The sequence below is a fragment of the Mizuhopecten yessoensis genome, unplaced genomic scaffold, assembly GCF_002113885.1.
Source record: "Mizuhopecten yessoensis strain PY_sf001 unplaced genomic scaffold, ASM211388v2 scaffold716325, whole genome shotgun sequence".
Lineage (NCBI taxonomy): Eukaryota > Metazoa > Mollusca > Bivalvia > Pectinida > Pectinidae > Mizuhopecten > Mizuhopecten yessoensis.
Window position 1 is genome coordinate 777,738 of NW_018480060.1, and position 15,913 is coordinate 793,650.

The 15,913-nt window shown below is 36.6% G+C and overlaps 2 protein-coding genes across 3 annotated transcripts in view; one reads left to right on the plus strand and one right to left on the minus strand.

The window, feature by feature from the left end:
• The first annotated feature begins 226 nt into the window (after positions 1–226).
• Positions 227–9,693, plus strand: LOC110443097 (serine/threonine-protein phosphatase 4 regulatory subunit 2-A-like). Its single transcript, XM_021487092.1, has 7 exons — positions 227–323; positions 423–504; positions 4,454–4,624; positions 5,129–5,222; positions 5,716–5,753; positions 6,132–6,610; positions 6,830–9,693. The coding sequence occupies exons 1-7, from the start codon at positions 263–265 to the stop codon at positions 7,483–7,485; spliced, it is 1,581 nt and encodes a 526-aa protein (XP_021342767.1). The 5' UTR covers positions 227–262; the 3' UTR covers positions 7,486–9,693.
• A 2,446-nt stretch (positions 9,694–12,139) lies between these two features.
• Positions 12,140–15,913, minus strand: part of LOC110443094 (E3 ubiquitin-protein ligase RNF123-like) — a 46,763-nt gene continuing 42,989 nt past the window's right edge. Inside the window, exons 34-37 of one of the 2 annotated variants that reach the window (XM_021487085.1) lie at positions 14,557–14,693; positions 14,108–14,199; positions 13,930–14,015; positions 12,140–13,633 (exon numbers count right to left, since the gene is read on the minus strand). In XM_021487085.1, coding sequence (XP_021342760.1) covers positions 13,507–13,633; positions 13,930–14,015; positions 14,108–14,199; positions 14,557–14,693 — 442 coding nt within the window. In that variant the 3' untranslated portion in view covers positions 12,140–13,506. Of the gene's footprint in view, positions 13,634–13,929; positions 14,016–14,107; positions 14,200–14,556; positions 14,697–15,913 lie in introns of both variants that reach the window. The other variant, XM_021487084.1, reaches the window with a different exon arrangement.

Below are 15,913 nucleotides of genomic sequence, written 5' to 3' on the forward strand. Positions count from 1 at the left end.
GGTGTTAATAGTTGTAATCAAATGCAGTATATATTGTTGTCGAAGTAACATTCCCACATAATATCTTCTTTGAAGGATTTATTTTAAAATAATTTCGTAAAATGTATACTTACAAAATACATAATACAAAAACATTAATAAATCTTATAATTTTTTTTATACTTTTAAACCTAACCTCCCCTATTTCAAAATGAGCAAATATAATTTCGATGAGTTTTTCTCACAGATTGACGTCACTTCCGCGCCGCCATCATCGACCTCCATGGTTCGCGCAGAGGAAATAAACATGGAAAATCAAGAGGATGTATTGGATGCCCTGTGCTGTAAGTTGTGTGTAATATTCTGGTTGAAATCCATATGATTATTTAATCTTTTGATTGGGTAGGAATTTAATTAATATATGTTGACATTTTCCTTGTCAGGCTACGAGAAGAAACCGACCCCCGACATACCACCGGTTCTGGATCAGTATCTCAGACGAGTGGCGAAAACGGGGGAAACACTGTGAGTCTTTAACAGTCACCGATTTAAAATGATAATAATTCGCCATTTCCTGTTATATGTGTTTGTTTTTATTAACAAACCGTATGTCCCATGTAGACATATTTGCTGTGTGAGCATTTGTCACGTTGAACTCTCAACACGAGAACAAAGAGTCGTAGTAAACAGAAGAACGAGTGTTTTGATAAATAAACAACGTGGTTGTTAGTCTTCATGTGCTGTGGTCTGTCGGACGTATGTCATACAATCTACAAATTACAAAGTCTTTTATGAAGTTCAGTTTATACTGTACATGTCCATTTTGATTATTTCGAAAAACAAACTAGTAGAAACTACGCATACTGTACATATACGTACCTTATATAATACCGTGTGAGACGTTTTTGCGTTTTTGGATCACTGCCAACCAAAAGCTCTGTTTTGCTTAGACTGTTGATGTTTGTTCCAATTACTTATTGATTTAAATAATTTCACAAAGGTTTTCAGGATATGTTATATGAAAAACATGTCTTTGATATAGGATACTTGTCAAACCCTGTGATTGATTAAAAAGTTGAAAAAATGCTTTTTCATAACCTCTCATTTAAATGTTTTTGATCAATAGACACTAACCTCAACAGATAATAATAATATTTATTCAGGTAAAAATAGGCATATTACAATACATAAATATCACAGAGTACAGTTCAAAAAGTTCTTCTATCTTAAAATAACAACATTAATCACTATTTATTGATTGCTATTACATGTGGTTATATGATTGGGTGTTTTTGACAAATCTGTTGTCTCCGTGTAGAGCTGATGATGATTATTACAGCTTCTTTATTCTAAATATCATTAATACATTCAATAGGCTTGGCCCGTATTCATGAAACCATTCTCATGCTCAAGCATAGATTCTGTGCTCAACCGATTACCCAATTTTCTTGTAACTCGCATAAGTCACAAGAAACGTTAAAATTGTTATTTGTAACACTTAAAATGGTATTCAGCTTGAAGTCTCTCCAAAATTCTTCCAAATCATTAACCAAATATTAAGTTTAAATTTATCACCAGGACAAGAAATTGGGCTTGACCATAGAATCGGAGTTTGAGCATGAGAATGGTTTCATGAATACGGGGCCTGGTTCTTATCATGACTGGACAGTGTGCTGCAAGTATGTCTTGATGGTCACAGGATGGTGTCAAATGTTAAATAATTGTAATGCATGTATATTGGCAGTGAATTTGAACTGCTCATTTTTTCCATGTCATTTCATAGATTGATGTATAATGTGTCACGAAATGGGACAATTCAAGATGCATTACAATTCTTCAGGGTATGTTAAAATATTATTTATTGAACTGGGTCAACAAGTTAAATGTTCTTCATGGTCACTTTTCACCAAACTTATATGTCATGTATTGACTATATAAAAAAAAAACCATAAAGAAACCCAAGATTTCATTTGTGTATGAAATTCATGAAGTATTTCTAGCCTTCTAGGCCTTATTTCAGATTATCATATGTGTAAATAAAGCCTGAAAATGTTCCTTAGTCATTTTTTTCAATCCTTAGTAATCTTGGAAATTTTTCGAGTAATTTTGGGGTTTGGTACCATTTCTTAAAGTTTGTATGTAATATACTTGAGTTTTAGATGCAATTGAAAATGTTATGTTGTGTTGTTTATTGAAAACTTATTTTGGAAAATAAAGCATTTTCATTCAAAGTGGTCCCTTCAAACTGCCATTAAGGGAATATCTTTAACAAGCATATATTAGATAAACATTTAAATATTGGGTCTTGATATTGATTTTCTGGAGTTATGTCATAATTTCATTGGAAGCATCCCTAGGTGGTGGGGATTCAAAATTGTACAAATGGTGGGGCTGACCCCCCAAGGGGCTGAGGGACGGGGCCAAAAAAGGGGGCAATTTGGCTATATTGCTATAAACGACTAATTCTGTAGAACTGTATAATGGATATCAATCATATTTGGTCAGAAGCATTCATGGGGGGCTGAGGGGAGGGGCCAAAAGGGGTCAATTAAGCTACATTATTGTTCAAATATTTTTTGTTCAATAAAATTTGTTGAAATCGAAGGGTAAATGGATATATCTTCATTTTCGCCAAGAGCACATTGAATATAATAGTGATCATGATGAAAATTGTTTAGATCGTTTTGTACTACAGATTCAATTTCATAGATTACATTCATAATGATATAAAATTTTAAAAGCACTCAGTGATTACAAAGGCTGCCATTTTCCAATTATTTAACTATTTTCAGTGGGTCTAAAATTTTCTCGAAAGCTTTAGTCTTGAATGCACACCTGGCCTACTTATGTTGTAAACAAATTGTATCCTGTCACATTTTCTAGTTGAAGGAGACTTGTGGTGATGTCATGTAATACTAGCAACTTATTAAAATGTCACAAGTGTTATATATATGCTTACCACATGTAGCTCCAATGCTTTCCCCCCCCCCCTCCCCCCCAACATTTTCCTGTAACTCAGCAATTAAGTTACCAGAGTACATACCATGTATGTTTTTCTTTGTCTTGTACTGATGCTTGTATGCATGTATTTTTTTCTTTGTCTTGTACTGATGCTTTTGTCAAAGTGGCTTAATTATTAGTTCACCTGACCCGAAGGGCCAAGTGAGCTTATGGCATGGTGGGGCGTCCGTCCGGCGTCAATATTTTACTTTTAACAACTTCTTAATAACCGCAAGGCAATCTGGGATGAAGAGCTTCTAAGTTTGTTCAAATGAATGACCTTGACCCACTTTCAAGGTCACAGGGGTCAAATGTTGTAAAATCTTCAAACAACTTCTTCTCAATAACCAAAAATCCCAATGTACTGATATTGGGCCTGTAGCATGCTGGGATGAAGGACTGCAAAGTTTGTTCAAATGAATTACCTTGACCCACTTTCAAGGTCACATGGGTCAAATTAATTAAAATCTTCAAACAACTTCTTAATAACCAAAAAGCCAAGGGTACTGATATTGGGCCTGTAGCATGCTGGGATAAAGGACTGCCAAGTTTTTTCAAATCAATGACCTTGACCAATGTTCAAGTTCACAGGGGTCAAATGTCTTAAAATCTTCAAACAATTTCTTCTCAATAACCAAAAGTTCCAGGCTCATGATATTTGGCCTGTAGTATGCTGGGATGAAGGGCTACCAAGTTTGTTCAAATGAATGATCTTTACCCACTTTCAACCTGCTGTCCTTGTTCGACATTCAAGGTCACAGGCGTCATAATCAAACACTGATATTCTGCCTGTAGCTGTATTTTAGTCCACTTTTAAGATTACAAGTGTGAGATTAATTCCAGGTGAGCGATGTAGGCCCATTGGGCCTCTTGTTAGAATTAATCATGACTGGTCATTTTTTTTTTTTTTTTATATTTTTGTGTACCGTGTGGTCATGTGATTATGACCCTACTATTGTATGTAAAACAAAGAATGACATAAACAAGGTTCATTTGGAGGCAAATCGTGCTCCATATGCTGACATTTAGCGCCAACACGGAACAGGAAGCCATTTTGAAAGGCAAGGAACCTTCTAAAATCTGAAAATCAACATTCTTTTTAAAGATTTTTTTTCCTCAAAAAGTTTTGGGTGGGGGGTAAAAAGCTAGGGTTGGTCGGGAACCCTAAACAGACATATATATTTTTTGGTCTTAACAAAAAATCTGTTAGTACACAGCATTATGTAAATAAAAGATTATGCAGATTTAATTATAAGTATGTAGCTTTTTTAAATGTGAGGAATTGTTATTTCATTACAACAATAAAGTAAGTTGTTTCAAAAATTTTCCTGATTCACATAATTGGTACCACCATGTTTGCTGGTTTAAAAATCAACTTAAATTTATAGTTAAGAGAAAGAAAATGTTTTAATTTCAGAAATATTGTATTTTGTTTTATATTTCATGTCATAAATAACAAAACTTCTCTTTACAGCTTCCCATGGCAACAGCTAAAAATCCTCTTCATCCACAAGTTGGATTCTGTCATCACCCAGTTTAACCAGGATTTCCCAGCTGATCACCTACAAAACTGTCCTAATGTGGAAAATGTCAAGTTTGAAGAAATGAAAAAGAGAGTGGTCTGCTCACTAGAAGAGTTTCAAGGGTACATACAACATAATAATTTGGTCTCCAGAAGCATTTCCAATGTTGAATTAGTAGTGATTAAGACAATATTTGTTTGATTTCCAGGAGTTTACAGTTTCTGTAAAAATTATGTTTTTGAATGACCAACCATTTACTAGAATTTTAAGGGGAAATGTTGGTAAAACAAAATAAATTCCATTTCTTTCTTGATCTCGTTAAATACATTCTTTAGATATTATTTTTTAGAAAATGTTGATTAAATATCTTGAAAAATCTCATAGAAATCACCTCAACGACTTAAAACAACCTACAAGTACACAAGGTTTTCATTGGTTGTAATTATAACTGATGTTATATTTTCAAATTTTATCTTTGAGATTCTTGAGTTTTCCTGGAAGGCAAGTAAAAGTGATATGCCTGGTGAAATGAAGTTGAATATTCATTGTTAAAAATCTGATCTAGCAGGAAGCTGGATTAGACAGTAATTTCTTCTAAATGTGACTGGTGATACTTCTGTTTTCAGGGCACCATTTACTATACAACGTCTGTGTGAACTAGTCACAGAACCAAAGAAGCATTACAAGAGGACGGACAAGTTCCTACGCGGAATAGAAAAGGTAATATTGTGGTGGATATATTTATCTGCTTCATAAAAAAAAATGGTGATATTGCCCAGATCTACCATTAGTAAATATGAATGTGTTGTAAATTGTGGAAATTAAGATTTTGATATTGCATTTTATAGTTTTATCACATTTTGTATCCATAGACTTGACCAATGTTGACACGAATCTTGATGAATTTATACCAATGTTGACACAAATCTTGACGAATTTATACCAATGTTGACACAAATCTTGACAAATTTATACCAATGTTGACACAAATCTTGACGAATTTATACCAATGTTGACACGAATCTTGACGAATTTATACCAATGTTGACACAAATCTTGATGAATTTATACCAATGTTGACACGAATCTTGACGAATTTATACCAATGTTGACACGAATCTTGACGAATTTATACCAATGTTGACACGAATCTTGATGAATATATACCAATGTTGACACAAATCTTGACGAATTTATCATTTTCTGTTTTTAGAATGTGCTGGTTGTGAGTACAGTGGATCCGTTTGGAAGGTAATACTATCTTTTGTACAAATTACGTACCATACACATTCTATTCTTGTTTGAAATATCTTCTCATGATGTGCAAATACCAGATACATTTGTATAATGTAGTCCTGCTTATTGAGAACATTTTAATAGAGGTTACAGTATTTTTATAAAATGAAAGATCAATTTGTTGAACAAAATGATCAGTTTTCACATTTGCATTCAATTTTGACATTTAATATTTTCTTGGACAGACGAAAGAGAATCCAGAAAATAGTGGCAAAAGTTTGATAGCTCGTGAAAGGAATATTTTAATGTTATATTTGAGATGTGACAATAAAAATCAGTCTGAGTTGGACAGAAGTTTGAACTGCTGATTAACAGTATAAATCTATGTTACAGGAAGATTGTGTCGGATTCCAGACCTATGATGAATGGACTAGACATGAATGGTTACAACGGAGAGCGGCCAGAAAGCAAACCCCACTTTTCTACTTTCCCGTCTCCATCATCTCACCAGACCACATGGCCATCTGAGCGGGTCTATAGTCCTGAGCTTAGCAAGGAGCTATCCAATCCACTCCACGAAACTGAAGTGTCCGCCTCTCCAAACTTCCCTCGAAGTGATGGAGAAAAGGTCCAACCTGCCATGGAAAGGGTGGAACAACAAACAGAGCCCCAAATCAAAAGTCAGGAAAATATAACATCCACCGAAAACGTGATAAATCCAGACGCAGGCACTGGGTCCTTGCTTCCTGATACAACCCCCTCAACAGAAGGTGGCACTGATGAGGATGACACTAGGATTTCAGGCAGTGAATCGTCTGATAATTTGAACCAGGTCACACCACAACAGTCCAACCCAGAGCCTGAGGCCAAAGGTATTTAATTCATTGTTGCAATCAATTTCTTTGGTAACAAATAGTTTGAAAAATTTGAATCCAGAGGACAGTAATGTTTAATTGTTTTAAAGGTACTTCAGTATGGTCTTTTCTCAATAAAAAAATATCTGGGCCTTGTAAACACAGTGGGTAATCAAATTTTTAGAACAAAATTGATATTTTTTGTGAGTTATGGTGTGCCTAAACTTTACATTGTAGAGGTGCAGCAGAGCTCAGAGGCTGAACACAGTACTGTTGTTACACCATTAGACACAACCCACATGGACGAGGACAACAAACCAATTGACAAACAAAGCCAAGAGGTGGAAGATAAGGAAGACTTACCTGTGAGTGAGGACACACAAGACAGTGACCAGGTCTCATCGTCATCATCACTGTCCTCGTCCTCATCACCAGAGCCCATCAAGGAACAGGAAGAGAGTGCTTCAAAAGAGTCGGAATTAACAGGTGTAACTACAAGTGATGCCAGTGGGTCAGAAGACTCACCTGTTGAGCCTTCATCATTCCCTGTATCACAGGACACAGCCAGTACAGCCAGCACAGCGCCGTGTGCTTCTAGTGTGGAATCATCAACTTCTACAGACTCGCCAAACGATACACCATCTGTTGAGATCCCTTTAGCCTCATCATCCACAGTACAATCAGACTCCACAACAGAAGGAGATAACATGGAAACCGATTCCACAGTTCCTAGTAGTGATAGTGTGGCAGACTCCGACCAGTTGGAAAACAATAATGAGGAGAGTCGAACAAACAATGAAAATAACTCCAATTGTGAGGATGAAGTGAAAGTAGAAAGTGAAAGTAGTTCTGGTGCAAGTGAATCTACAGCTACTCCCATGGAGGAGGATTAGCTGTTGAGTGAATGTTGTGTATAGTTATTGGAATCATTATGGCATCTAAATTCTTCGCTCAGGACTCCTATGAAAAGGATCATCATTTTAAAAATAATCCATTCAAAGTCCATTGAGAAACACATTGTGGATCATTTATTTTACAAAAACAAAAAGTTTTTAAAATCCATTTAAGCATGTTGATCTTAAACCACCAGTGTTACACATATTTATAAATAACAGTGCAGTTCTACCTTTAATTTATTGTGATACACCCTTGTTTTCTGACATGATTCTACATTTATAGTACTAGTGGGAGTTGGGTTTTCCCTGAGGTTTCTGTCTTCTGTCAAGTTCACTTTGCCATTAAATACAATGTTTTAGTTGTAGTACGGTGATATACATCACAACCTTCACAGGCAGATTCTGGATGGCTGTGGTGATAGGATCAAGTTGACCTAAACAGATTCTGTTCATTGTATGGTGATTTTGCTGTGACCTTCACAAACAGATTCTGGTTGTAAGATGATTATTTATATTATAAAAGTGACCTTCACAAACACATTCTTGTTGCTATGGTGATATCACTGTGACCAACTTCACAAACAGATTCTGGTTGCTATGGTGATGTCACTGTGACCAACTTCACAAACAGATTCTTGTTGCTATGGTGATGTCACTGTGACCAACTTCACAAACAGATTCTGGTTGCCATGTTGATATCACTGTGACCTTCACAAACAAATCACTCTTGTTGCTGTTTGGTTATATCATCAAGATGACCTTCACAAACAGATTCTGTTTGCTGTATTGGGATATTGAGGTGACCTATAAAAACAGATCTGGTTGATATGGTGATATTATCAAGGTGACTTTCAAAAACCGATTCTGCTTGCTGTGGTAATATCAAAGTGTCTTCACAAATAAGTTTAGTAATATACATGATACAGAATGTCTTTGCCGCCTCCCCTAAATGTTTCATAATAATGAATTCAAAATGCTTTAATTTTCTCAATTTTCTGTATAATTTGCAATCTTACATCAGAAGCATTTCATATTTATCCAGCAATCTCCATTTAAATATATCACTTAATTATCAATTCATCAAAGTTCAATTAAACATCGAGGAACACATTTTATCAGATCTAGTACGGCAGCTAACTGTAACTACATATCCTGCATCTCATTTTTGTATGAAAAATTGCATTGTTGACTTTAAACCTACTTCTTGTTTTTTTTTAGATATGAAATATTGAAGACCGATAGTTTTGTTGGGATTATCAATCTTTAAAAACAGCTTAAAATTCTTGTATACTGAATATGTACGGAATTAAACAAGAGCTAGTCTGTGGATAATAGAATCTGTACTAGAAAATGTTGATCATTTGTTATTTTTTTGTTGTTGATCAGTTACTTGTACCTAAGTTATATTTTCATTTGTAAATACTATTGTGAAAAAAAAGCTTGACTCGATTGAAATAACATGATCATTAATGCTTTAACACTGGTGGTTTCTGTGTGAGCTGCTGGCATGGAGCTGTTTATTATAAAAGGTGGCTATAGACCTCCTTTGTATGGTAAGGTACTTTGTTTGTGTGAGATGTGGTGTGTGAGAGATCGTGGGCAGTGATGACTGTGATAGTGAGGGGGTATACCTCCCTTTTACCAGTATACATAAGCTGATAGTGTTCAGTAGTGATGACAACCTGAAGGGATGGTTTGTGTTGATGTATGTTCCTTGATTCTGGAAATTAGGATCATATATTTGTCTGATGAAATTAGGATCATATATTTGTCTGATGAGATGTGTTTTAAAATTCTGATATAGATTTTCTCTTCAAACTAATACATGTATAATGGTCCAAATTTCAAATAAAGACCAATTTTTAAACAATTTTCATAGTACATGTATTCACAAGGTAATTTTATGTTTATGAAATAATTTAGAATTTGGTTGTGATTATTATTGGAGTTGTAGAAAATACATTTAGCAACTAGTGATTCCCACCATCATGTCAGTTTAAAAATGTCTTTATTTTTGAATGAACGAAGAGTTGTCGCTGAGAGAGTGTAACTGATGAGACTTTGTAAAGTATAAAAGGGGTGTGTGGTAACACCAGTATTGGAACTTCATTGTCATAGCGTAGAGTATGATTGTAATGTGGATGTGTGAGATAGTACCGATACAAATCTCATGTGAGAACAAAATAAAATGTGAAAATAAAAATATGATTCTGGTTGTTTTCATTGTAATGGGCCGATATGTAGGTATTGGGTCGATACTTGGTAGGATATATGGAAATTGGTCATTGTTTTAACTTCTAAATATCTCCCAACAAAGACAACATCAATCAAAGTGAGCTTATACCATACCTTGGCATCTGTCGTCTGTACATCAACAATTTCTTTAAGTGACTTCTTCTCTGGAACTAAGAGATAGATATCAACCATATTTGACTGGAAGCATCCCTAGGTGGTGGTAATTCAATTTGTACAAATGGTGGGGGCAATTTGGTTATATTGCTTTAAGCGAATTCTACTCTGGAACTAAGAGATGGATATCAACCATATTTGACTGGAAGCATCCCTAGGTGGTTGGGATTCAAACTTGTACAAATGGTGGGGCTGAGCCAAAAGGGGGCAATTTGGCTATATTGCTGTAAGTGACTTATTTGGAACTAAGAGATGGATATCAACCATATTTGACTGGAAGCATACCTAGGTGGTGGTGATTCAAAATTGTACAATTGGAGCTGTGCCATGGATATCAATCTATTTGGTAGGAAGCATTCAGCATTCATGGGAGGCAGGGATTCAAAAATGTACAAGTGGTGAGGCTGACCCCCTCGGCTAAGGGGTGGAGCCAAAAATAGTTTATTACTTGGAAATGGTCGAGATCCCCACCGTTTAACCATATATACAATTGCTGAGTATAATTGGTGATTTAGCCTATTTATTTTCTACAGTGGAAAGGAAGAAGACTTACCCAGGGCTTCTGTACTTGCCATGGGCCTCTGGTGACACAATGGCACTATAAATCCAAATGCTGGGTATAAAGAGACGAATGCAGTCATGATATTAGAATTAATCCTGGGGTCTGGCCAAAACCCTATGGACCTAGTTTCAGAGTCACAGCTTGTAAACAGTTGAGATCCCCACCCCATAACCATACATAAAAGTGCTGGGCATGAACAATCTAGTACAGATATCAACAAGGACTGGCCTTGAGGTCCGGCATATTCCCTTGGGATCTCATTACGAGAATATTTTTCCATGATTGCTTAGATATCCAATGAGCGTTACAGGCCCTCTGGGCCTCTTGTTTTACTTTAATATGGAATAAATTGAACATTTGAATGTTTTCCCAGTGAATACCAAACATATACGCTTGTATGGCAGGGTATACCATAAATATAACTCTTGCTTCACACTCGAGAAATGTATCGGTATTTTGTCATACTCATGAAAATTGTACTAGTATTCACTGGAAACAATCTTTTTATACCCTTCTAATCTGCATAAATATGTCCATTTTTTCGTCCTAAAAATACCAGGGTTACCCTCCCAAAACTCCTTATCTGTGTTTGGCTATTATCCAGAAACATGTCCTAAGATAAGATAATGTGTGCATGAAATTTCGACCGAAGAAAACCAGATGGTCCATGCAAATCAACAGGTCCACACTACTCCATGAGGAGTCCACACTACTCCTTACTCCATAAGGAGTCCACACTACTCCATGAGGAGTCCACACTGCTCCTTACTCCATAAGGAGTCCACACTACTCCATACTCCAAAAGGAGGCCACACTACTCCTTTCTCCATAAGGAGTCCACACTACTCCATACTCCATAATGAGTCCACACTACTCCTTACTCCATAAGGAGACCACACTACTCCATACTCCATAAGGAGTCCTCACTACTCCATACTCCATAAGGAGTCCACAGTACTCCATACCCCATAAGGAGTCCACACTACTCCATACTCCATAATGAGTCCACACTACTCCTTACTCCATAAGGAGTCCACACTCCTCCATACTCCATAAGGAGTCCACACTACTCCTTCCTCCATAAGGAGTCCACACTACTCCATACCCCATGAGGAGGCCACACTACTCCATACTCCATAAGGAGGCCACACTACTCCTTACTCCATAAGGAGTCCACACTATTCCATACTCCATAAGGAGTCCACACTACTCGATACTCCATAAGGAGACGACACTACTCCTTACTCCATAAGGAGTCCACACTATTCCATACTCCATAAGGAGTCCACACTACTCCATGAGGAGTCCACACTGCTCCTTACTCCATAAGGAGTCCACACTACACCATACTCCATAAGGAGTCCACACTACTCCATGAGGAGTCCACACTACTCCTTACTCCATAAGGACTCCACACTACTCCATACTCCATAAGGAGTCCTCACTACTCCATACTCCATAAGGAGTCCACAGTACTCCATACCCCATAAGGAGTCCACACTACTCCTTACTCCATAAGGACTCCACACTACTCCATACTCCATAAGGAGTCCACAGTACTCCATACCCCATAAGGAGTCCACACTACTCCATACTCCATAAGGAGTCCACACTACTCCATAACGAGTACAATAAACCCAAAGTTTTCCTTTGACTAAAAATGAATACAAATATTTTGTTGTTCATACAATATTTTTTATTGTTCACAATACATAACGCACCATTTTCAATCCTGCATTAAGTAATGAAAATATTTCCTTGATCATTAATATGCTGTGCGATAGTTAATCATTAAAACAGGTAGCACACAGAAAATATAAGTAACAAAAATATCACAGTTGGTTACCTATGTAAAAACCTAGTGTTGCAACATGAGAACTATCCAATACTTGAACAATACCTGGGAGAAATTTACCTAGTGTTAGCCATAACACGAGGAATTTATAAACGGTGCAATACTGGGGACGATTCAATAACTATTTGTGGTAATTACCACGATAATTAACGTCAACCCACTACTTTTAAATCTTATGAGAAAAGAAAATCTAGCAGTATCGGTAAATAATTCTGAAGAGATAAAATATTTAGTTTTTTAGCAATAACAAATGAATGGCAACATTTTTCATTTGATAATCTCATTTTTGAATTCTTAAATTTTCACTGACAGGACAAATCTATAGAAACCCGTTGATAAATTGACTTTGTCTCTGTGGTATTATAAATCACTGGCTTCACAAGTGATATATATTTTAGTGTCACTTTGTGATAAGAGTTGATCACCAGATTAAATTATTTTGACAACAAATATTGAGCTACACTTACTGGATATATGTTGTCTCTCCATTCACAAAATTGAAATCCTCCCCAATAACAATTAAAACTAACATTATCTGCAGTATACACAATATTCTGCAGCCTTTCGCAGTGTACCATGAAGGATATCGATAATTCCTCGTCGACCTGACACTCATGTACTAGGAGGATAAAACTTGCTGAACTGTGAATTATAACAAGTGCCTCTTTAATAGTTGTAGACCTTGGGACTGGTCAGTTAATATTTTCTTTACAGTGAACCTATCACTGATGATGTTGTCACAACTTTTTGGAGTTCTCGTTGATTACTTCCTGTGACTATGTCCACACTCTGACCGTTAACTCAATGTCACAAACATTTTGAGTAGTCTGTAATTTAATACCCTGTTGCAGCCATATGCGCACAGTACACTGACCAGCAAACCATGTCACAAATGTCTGGAGTGGTCAGTGATTTATCAGTGGGAGTGTGCACACACTGACCAGCAAATCATGTCACAAATGTCTGGAGTGGTCAGTGATTTATCAGTGGAAGTGTGCACACACGGACCAGCAAATCCATGTCACAAATGTCTGGAGAGGTCAGTGATTTATCAGTGGAAGTGTGCACACACGGACCAGCAAATCCATGTAACAACCACAAGTCCATGTAACAAAAGTCTGGTCAGAAACTGCTCCTTGCTGACTGCACACAAACACTGACCATCAAATCTATTTTACAAATGTCCGAGTGGTCAGTGATTGCTACCTACAGATGTATTCTGTATGATGACCTTTCCATCCAGGTCACAAACCTCTGTGACGACCACTTTACAGAAGAAACACTCTTTTTTCCTCATCATCTGATAGCTGATACAGTTCCTGTCAAAGGAAGACAACTTACAAATGTTAACATGCTTTACAGAGTACACCGTATTATAATCATTACAGGATATGTACAATGTTTTGTGGTTCAAAGAGATAATTACTGTTCCAGTTTTTCATTTTTCTAATAATAAATAATGATAATAATAACAGAATAAATGCGAGCCAATGAAAATGAAAAAAAATACCTTTGTTAAATGAAAATTCAAATCAACTTAACTAATGAATCATAAAAGATAAAAAAATCTATTCCTTTGAATTAGTCTTAATCATTAAGGCATTAAAAAACAAACCTGCATGACAAATGTCCACAGGGTGTAAACTTGGCAGACAGTGGAAAGGCATAGCATATCGTACACAGTTCATCATCCTTAATCACCTGAAAATACACAAGGTCAATTATAGTACACATTCTACACAGATACACAGATTCTATGAAATGTTACTTGATAGATTCTATATTATAACTACCTCCTCTTTACTTGAGATTGTGGCCACGTGATGTTTGATGTGGGCGAGGAAATCCCGTACTGTAGTCATCTCCTCCTCACTCACCTCCTCAACTGTAACACAAATATAAGCATTTTATATTAGTAGATCATCTCACTTCTTCAACTGTAGTACAAACTGAAAGACAACTTGAGCTTTCTGACAAGTGGCCCAAGGGCCTTAAATCACTCGCCTGTCTAGGATTCTACCAATACAATTTGGTTGAAATCTGCCATTTAGAAGTTTGGAAGTAAGTTGTCTTTCAAATGAAATCAGCCAATTTATACCCTTTTATCACATCTCTCAGCCTCCGGGAGGATAAGCCCCTTAATTTTTATAACATTTGATCCCATGCTTCCATCACATTTTTGGTTGAATTCTGTGTTTTCAGGTTCCCTATATCACCTTTAATATGACAGTCATGTACTTACATTTCTGGAGGGAGAAAAACTTGTGTTTATCAGCTGAGCTGTCAGTTGGTTGGGGCTGGTCTGGAGATCCTAATAGGAACTCCAGGGCTGACACTTGGAATCCGGCATCTGCCACCAGGCACTTGGTGGCATGCATCCTACTGATAGAAAGAAAGCAGCAACGTGACAGTGACAAAATCATAAGAATCTGAGACAGCAAACAGTGGTGTCAGGAAAAGTAGTTAAATAGAGCAGAATAATCTGATAGTTGGTAAACAGTGACATTAGGACAAGTAGAAATCTGTGTCAGGTTTAGTAACATACAGATTGGTACTATTATATAGCTCCCATATTTAGTCTGCAATACTTCAACACTGACAGGTCATAAAAAAAATAAAAATAAGAGCTAATATATGTCTCAACCAATCAGAAGATGGAGTGTGTCCTTGACCTTGATAGACGGCCATCTTAACTTAATTATTCCTGGTAATATCATATTTCAGGTAGGATATGCATCAAATAGCTTTTACCACCAACGTGAACACTAGAGGACCAGAAAGGACAATACAATGTATTTTTGACATTATACACCCCTGTTCTGTCCTTAATAATAGTGATCTTGGCCTTTGTAGGATGTTTTAATACCCAATTATACACATGTACAACTTTGTACCTGTAATTCTACATAATGTACCTGCCAAATAATAAAGTCTCAACAATATTCATTCCATCTCAAGTGATAAAGCCTCAACAATATTCATTCAATCTCAAGTGATATATAAGTGTGATGAATGTACATATCGTAATCATACCTTCGCTGATTTTGCATGGTATTCAGGTTAGCTATGTTGATCTATTTGCGTTAATCATTTGTGTTGTGTCTCTGTAATTCAAACGCTAAGAAAATTGATAGTTTTAGAGGTACCACAAAAACGTACAGGTGATTATACCTCACTCATCGCCAGGTGTCACTAAGAAAGGCCAGAGGGTATAAATAGGCAGAAACCAGAAACAACGAGCACAGTTCTGTTCTGATCTCGGCGTGTAGACAGCAGTGATAGATTGTAAGTAATATATATGAGACCGGCTTTGTGATGGAAAAAAAGAAGTGACTGAATAAGTCTTGCCTTGATTCACACACTGCCTTGGTAGGCATATTTAATAAACGATTGAGTGCTGAAGCGAGATACTGTTAGACAGAAGGTGTCGTGGTACATAGCAGTGCTAGTCGTGACTAGGGTAGTCGTGACCAGGGTAGTCGTGACTAGGCATAGTTGGTAGAGCTAGTCGTGACCAGTGTAGTCATGACTAGGGTAGTCGTGACCAGGGCAGTCGTGACTAGGCATAGTTGGTAGAGCTAGTCGTGACCAGTGTAGTC

What these genes read in the sequence shown, in the direction of transcription:
- LOC110443097 (XM_021487092.1), top strand. Translation starts at nt 263, where the DNA reads ATGGTTCGCGCAGAGGAAATAAACATGGAAAATCAAGAGGATGTATTG. An exon ending in GCGAAAACGGGGGAAACACT is followed by an intron (nt 505 to 4,453) that starts GTGAGTCTTTAA and finishes TTCTCTTTACAG; the next exon opens with CTTCCCATGGCAACAGCTAA. An exon ending in TCCTACGCGGAATAGAAAAG is followed by an intron (nt 5,223 to 5,715) that starts GTAATATTGTGG and finishes TTCTGTTTTTAG; the next exon opens with AATGTGCTGGTTGTGAGTAC.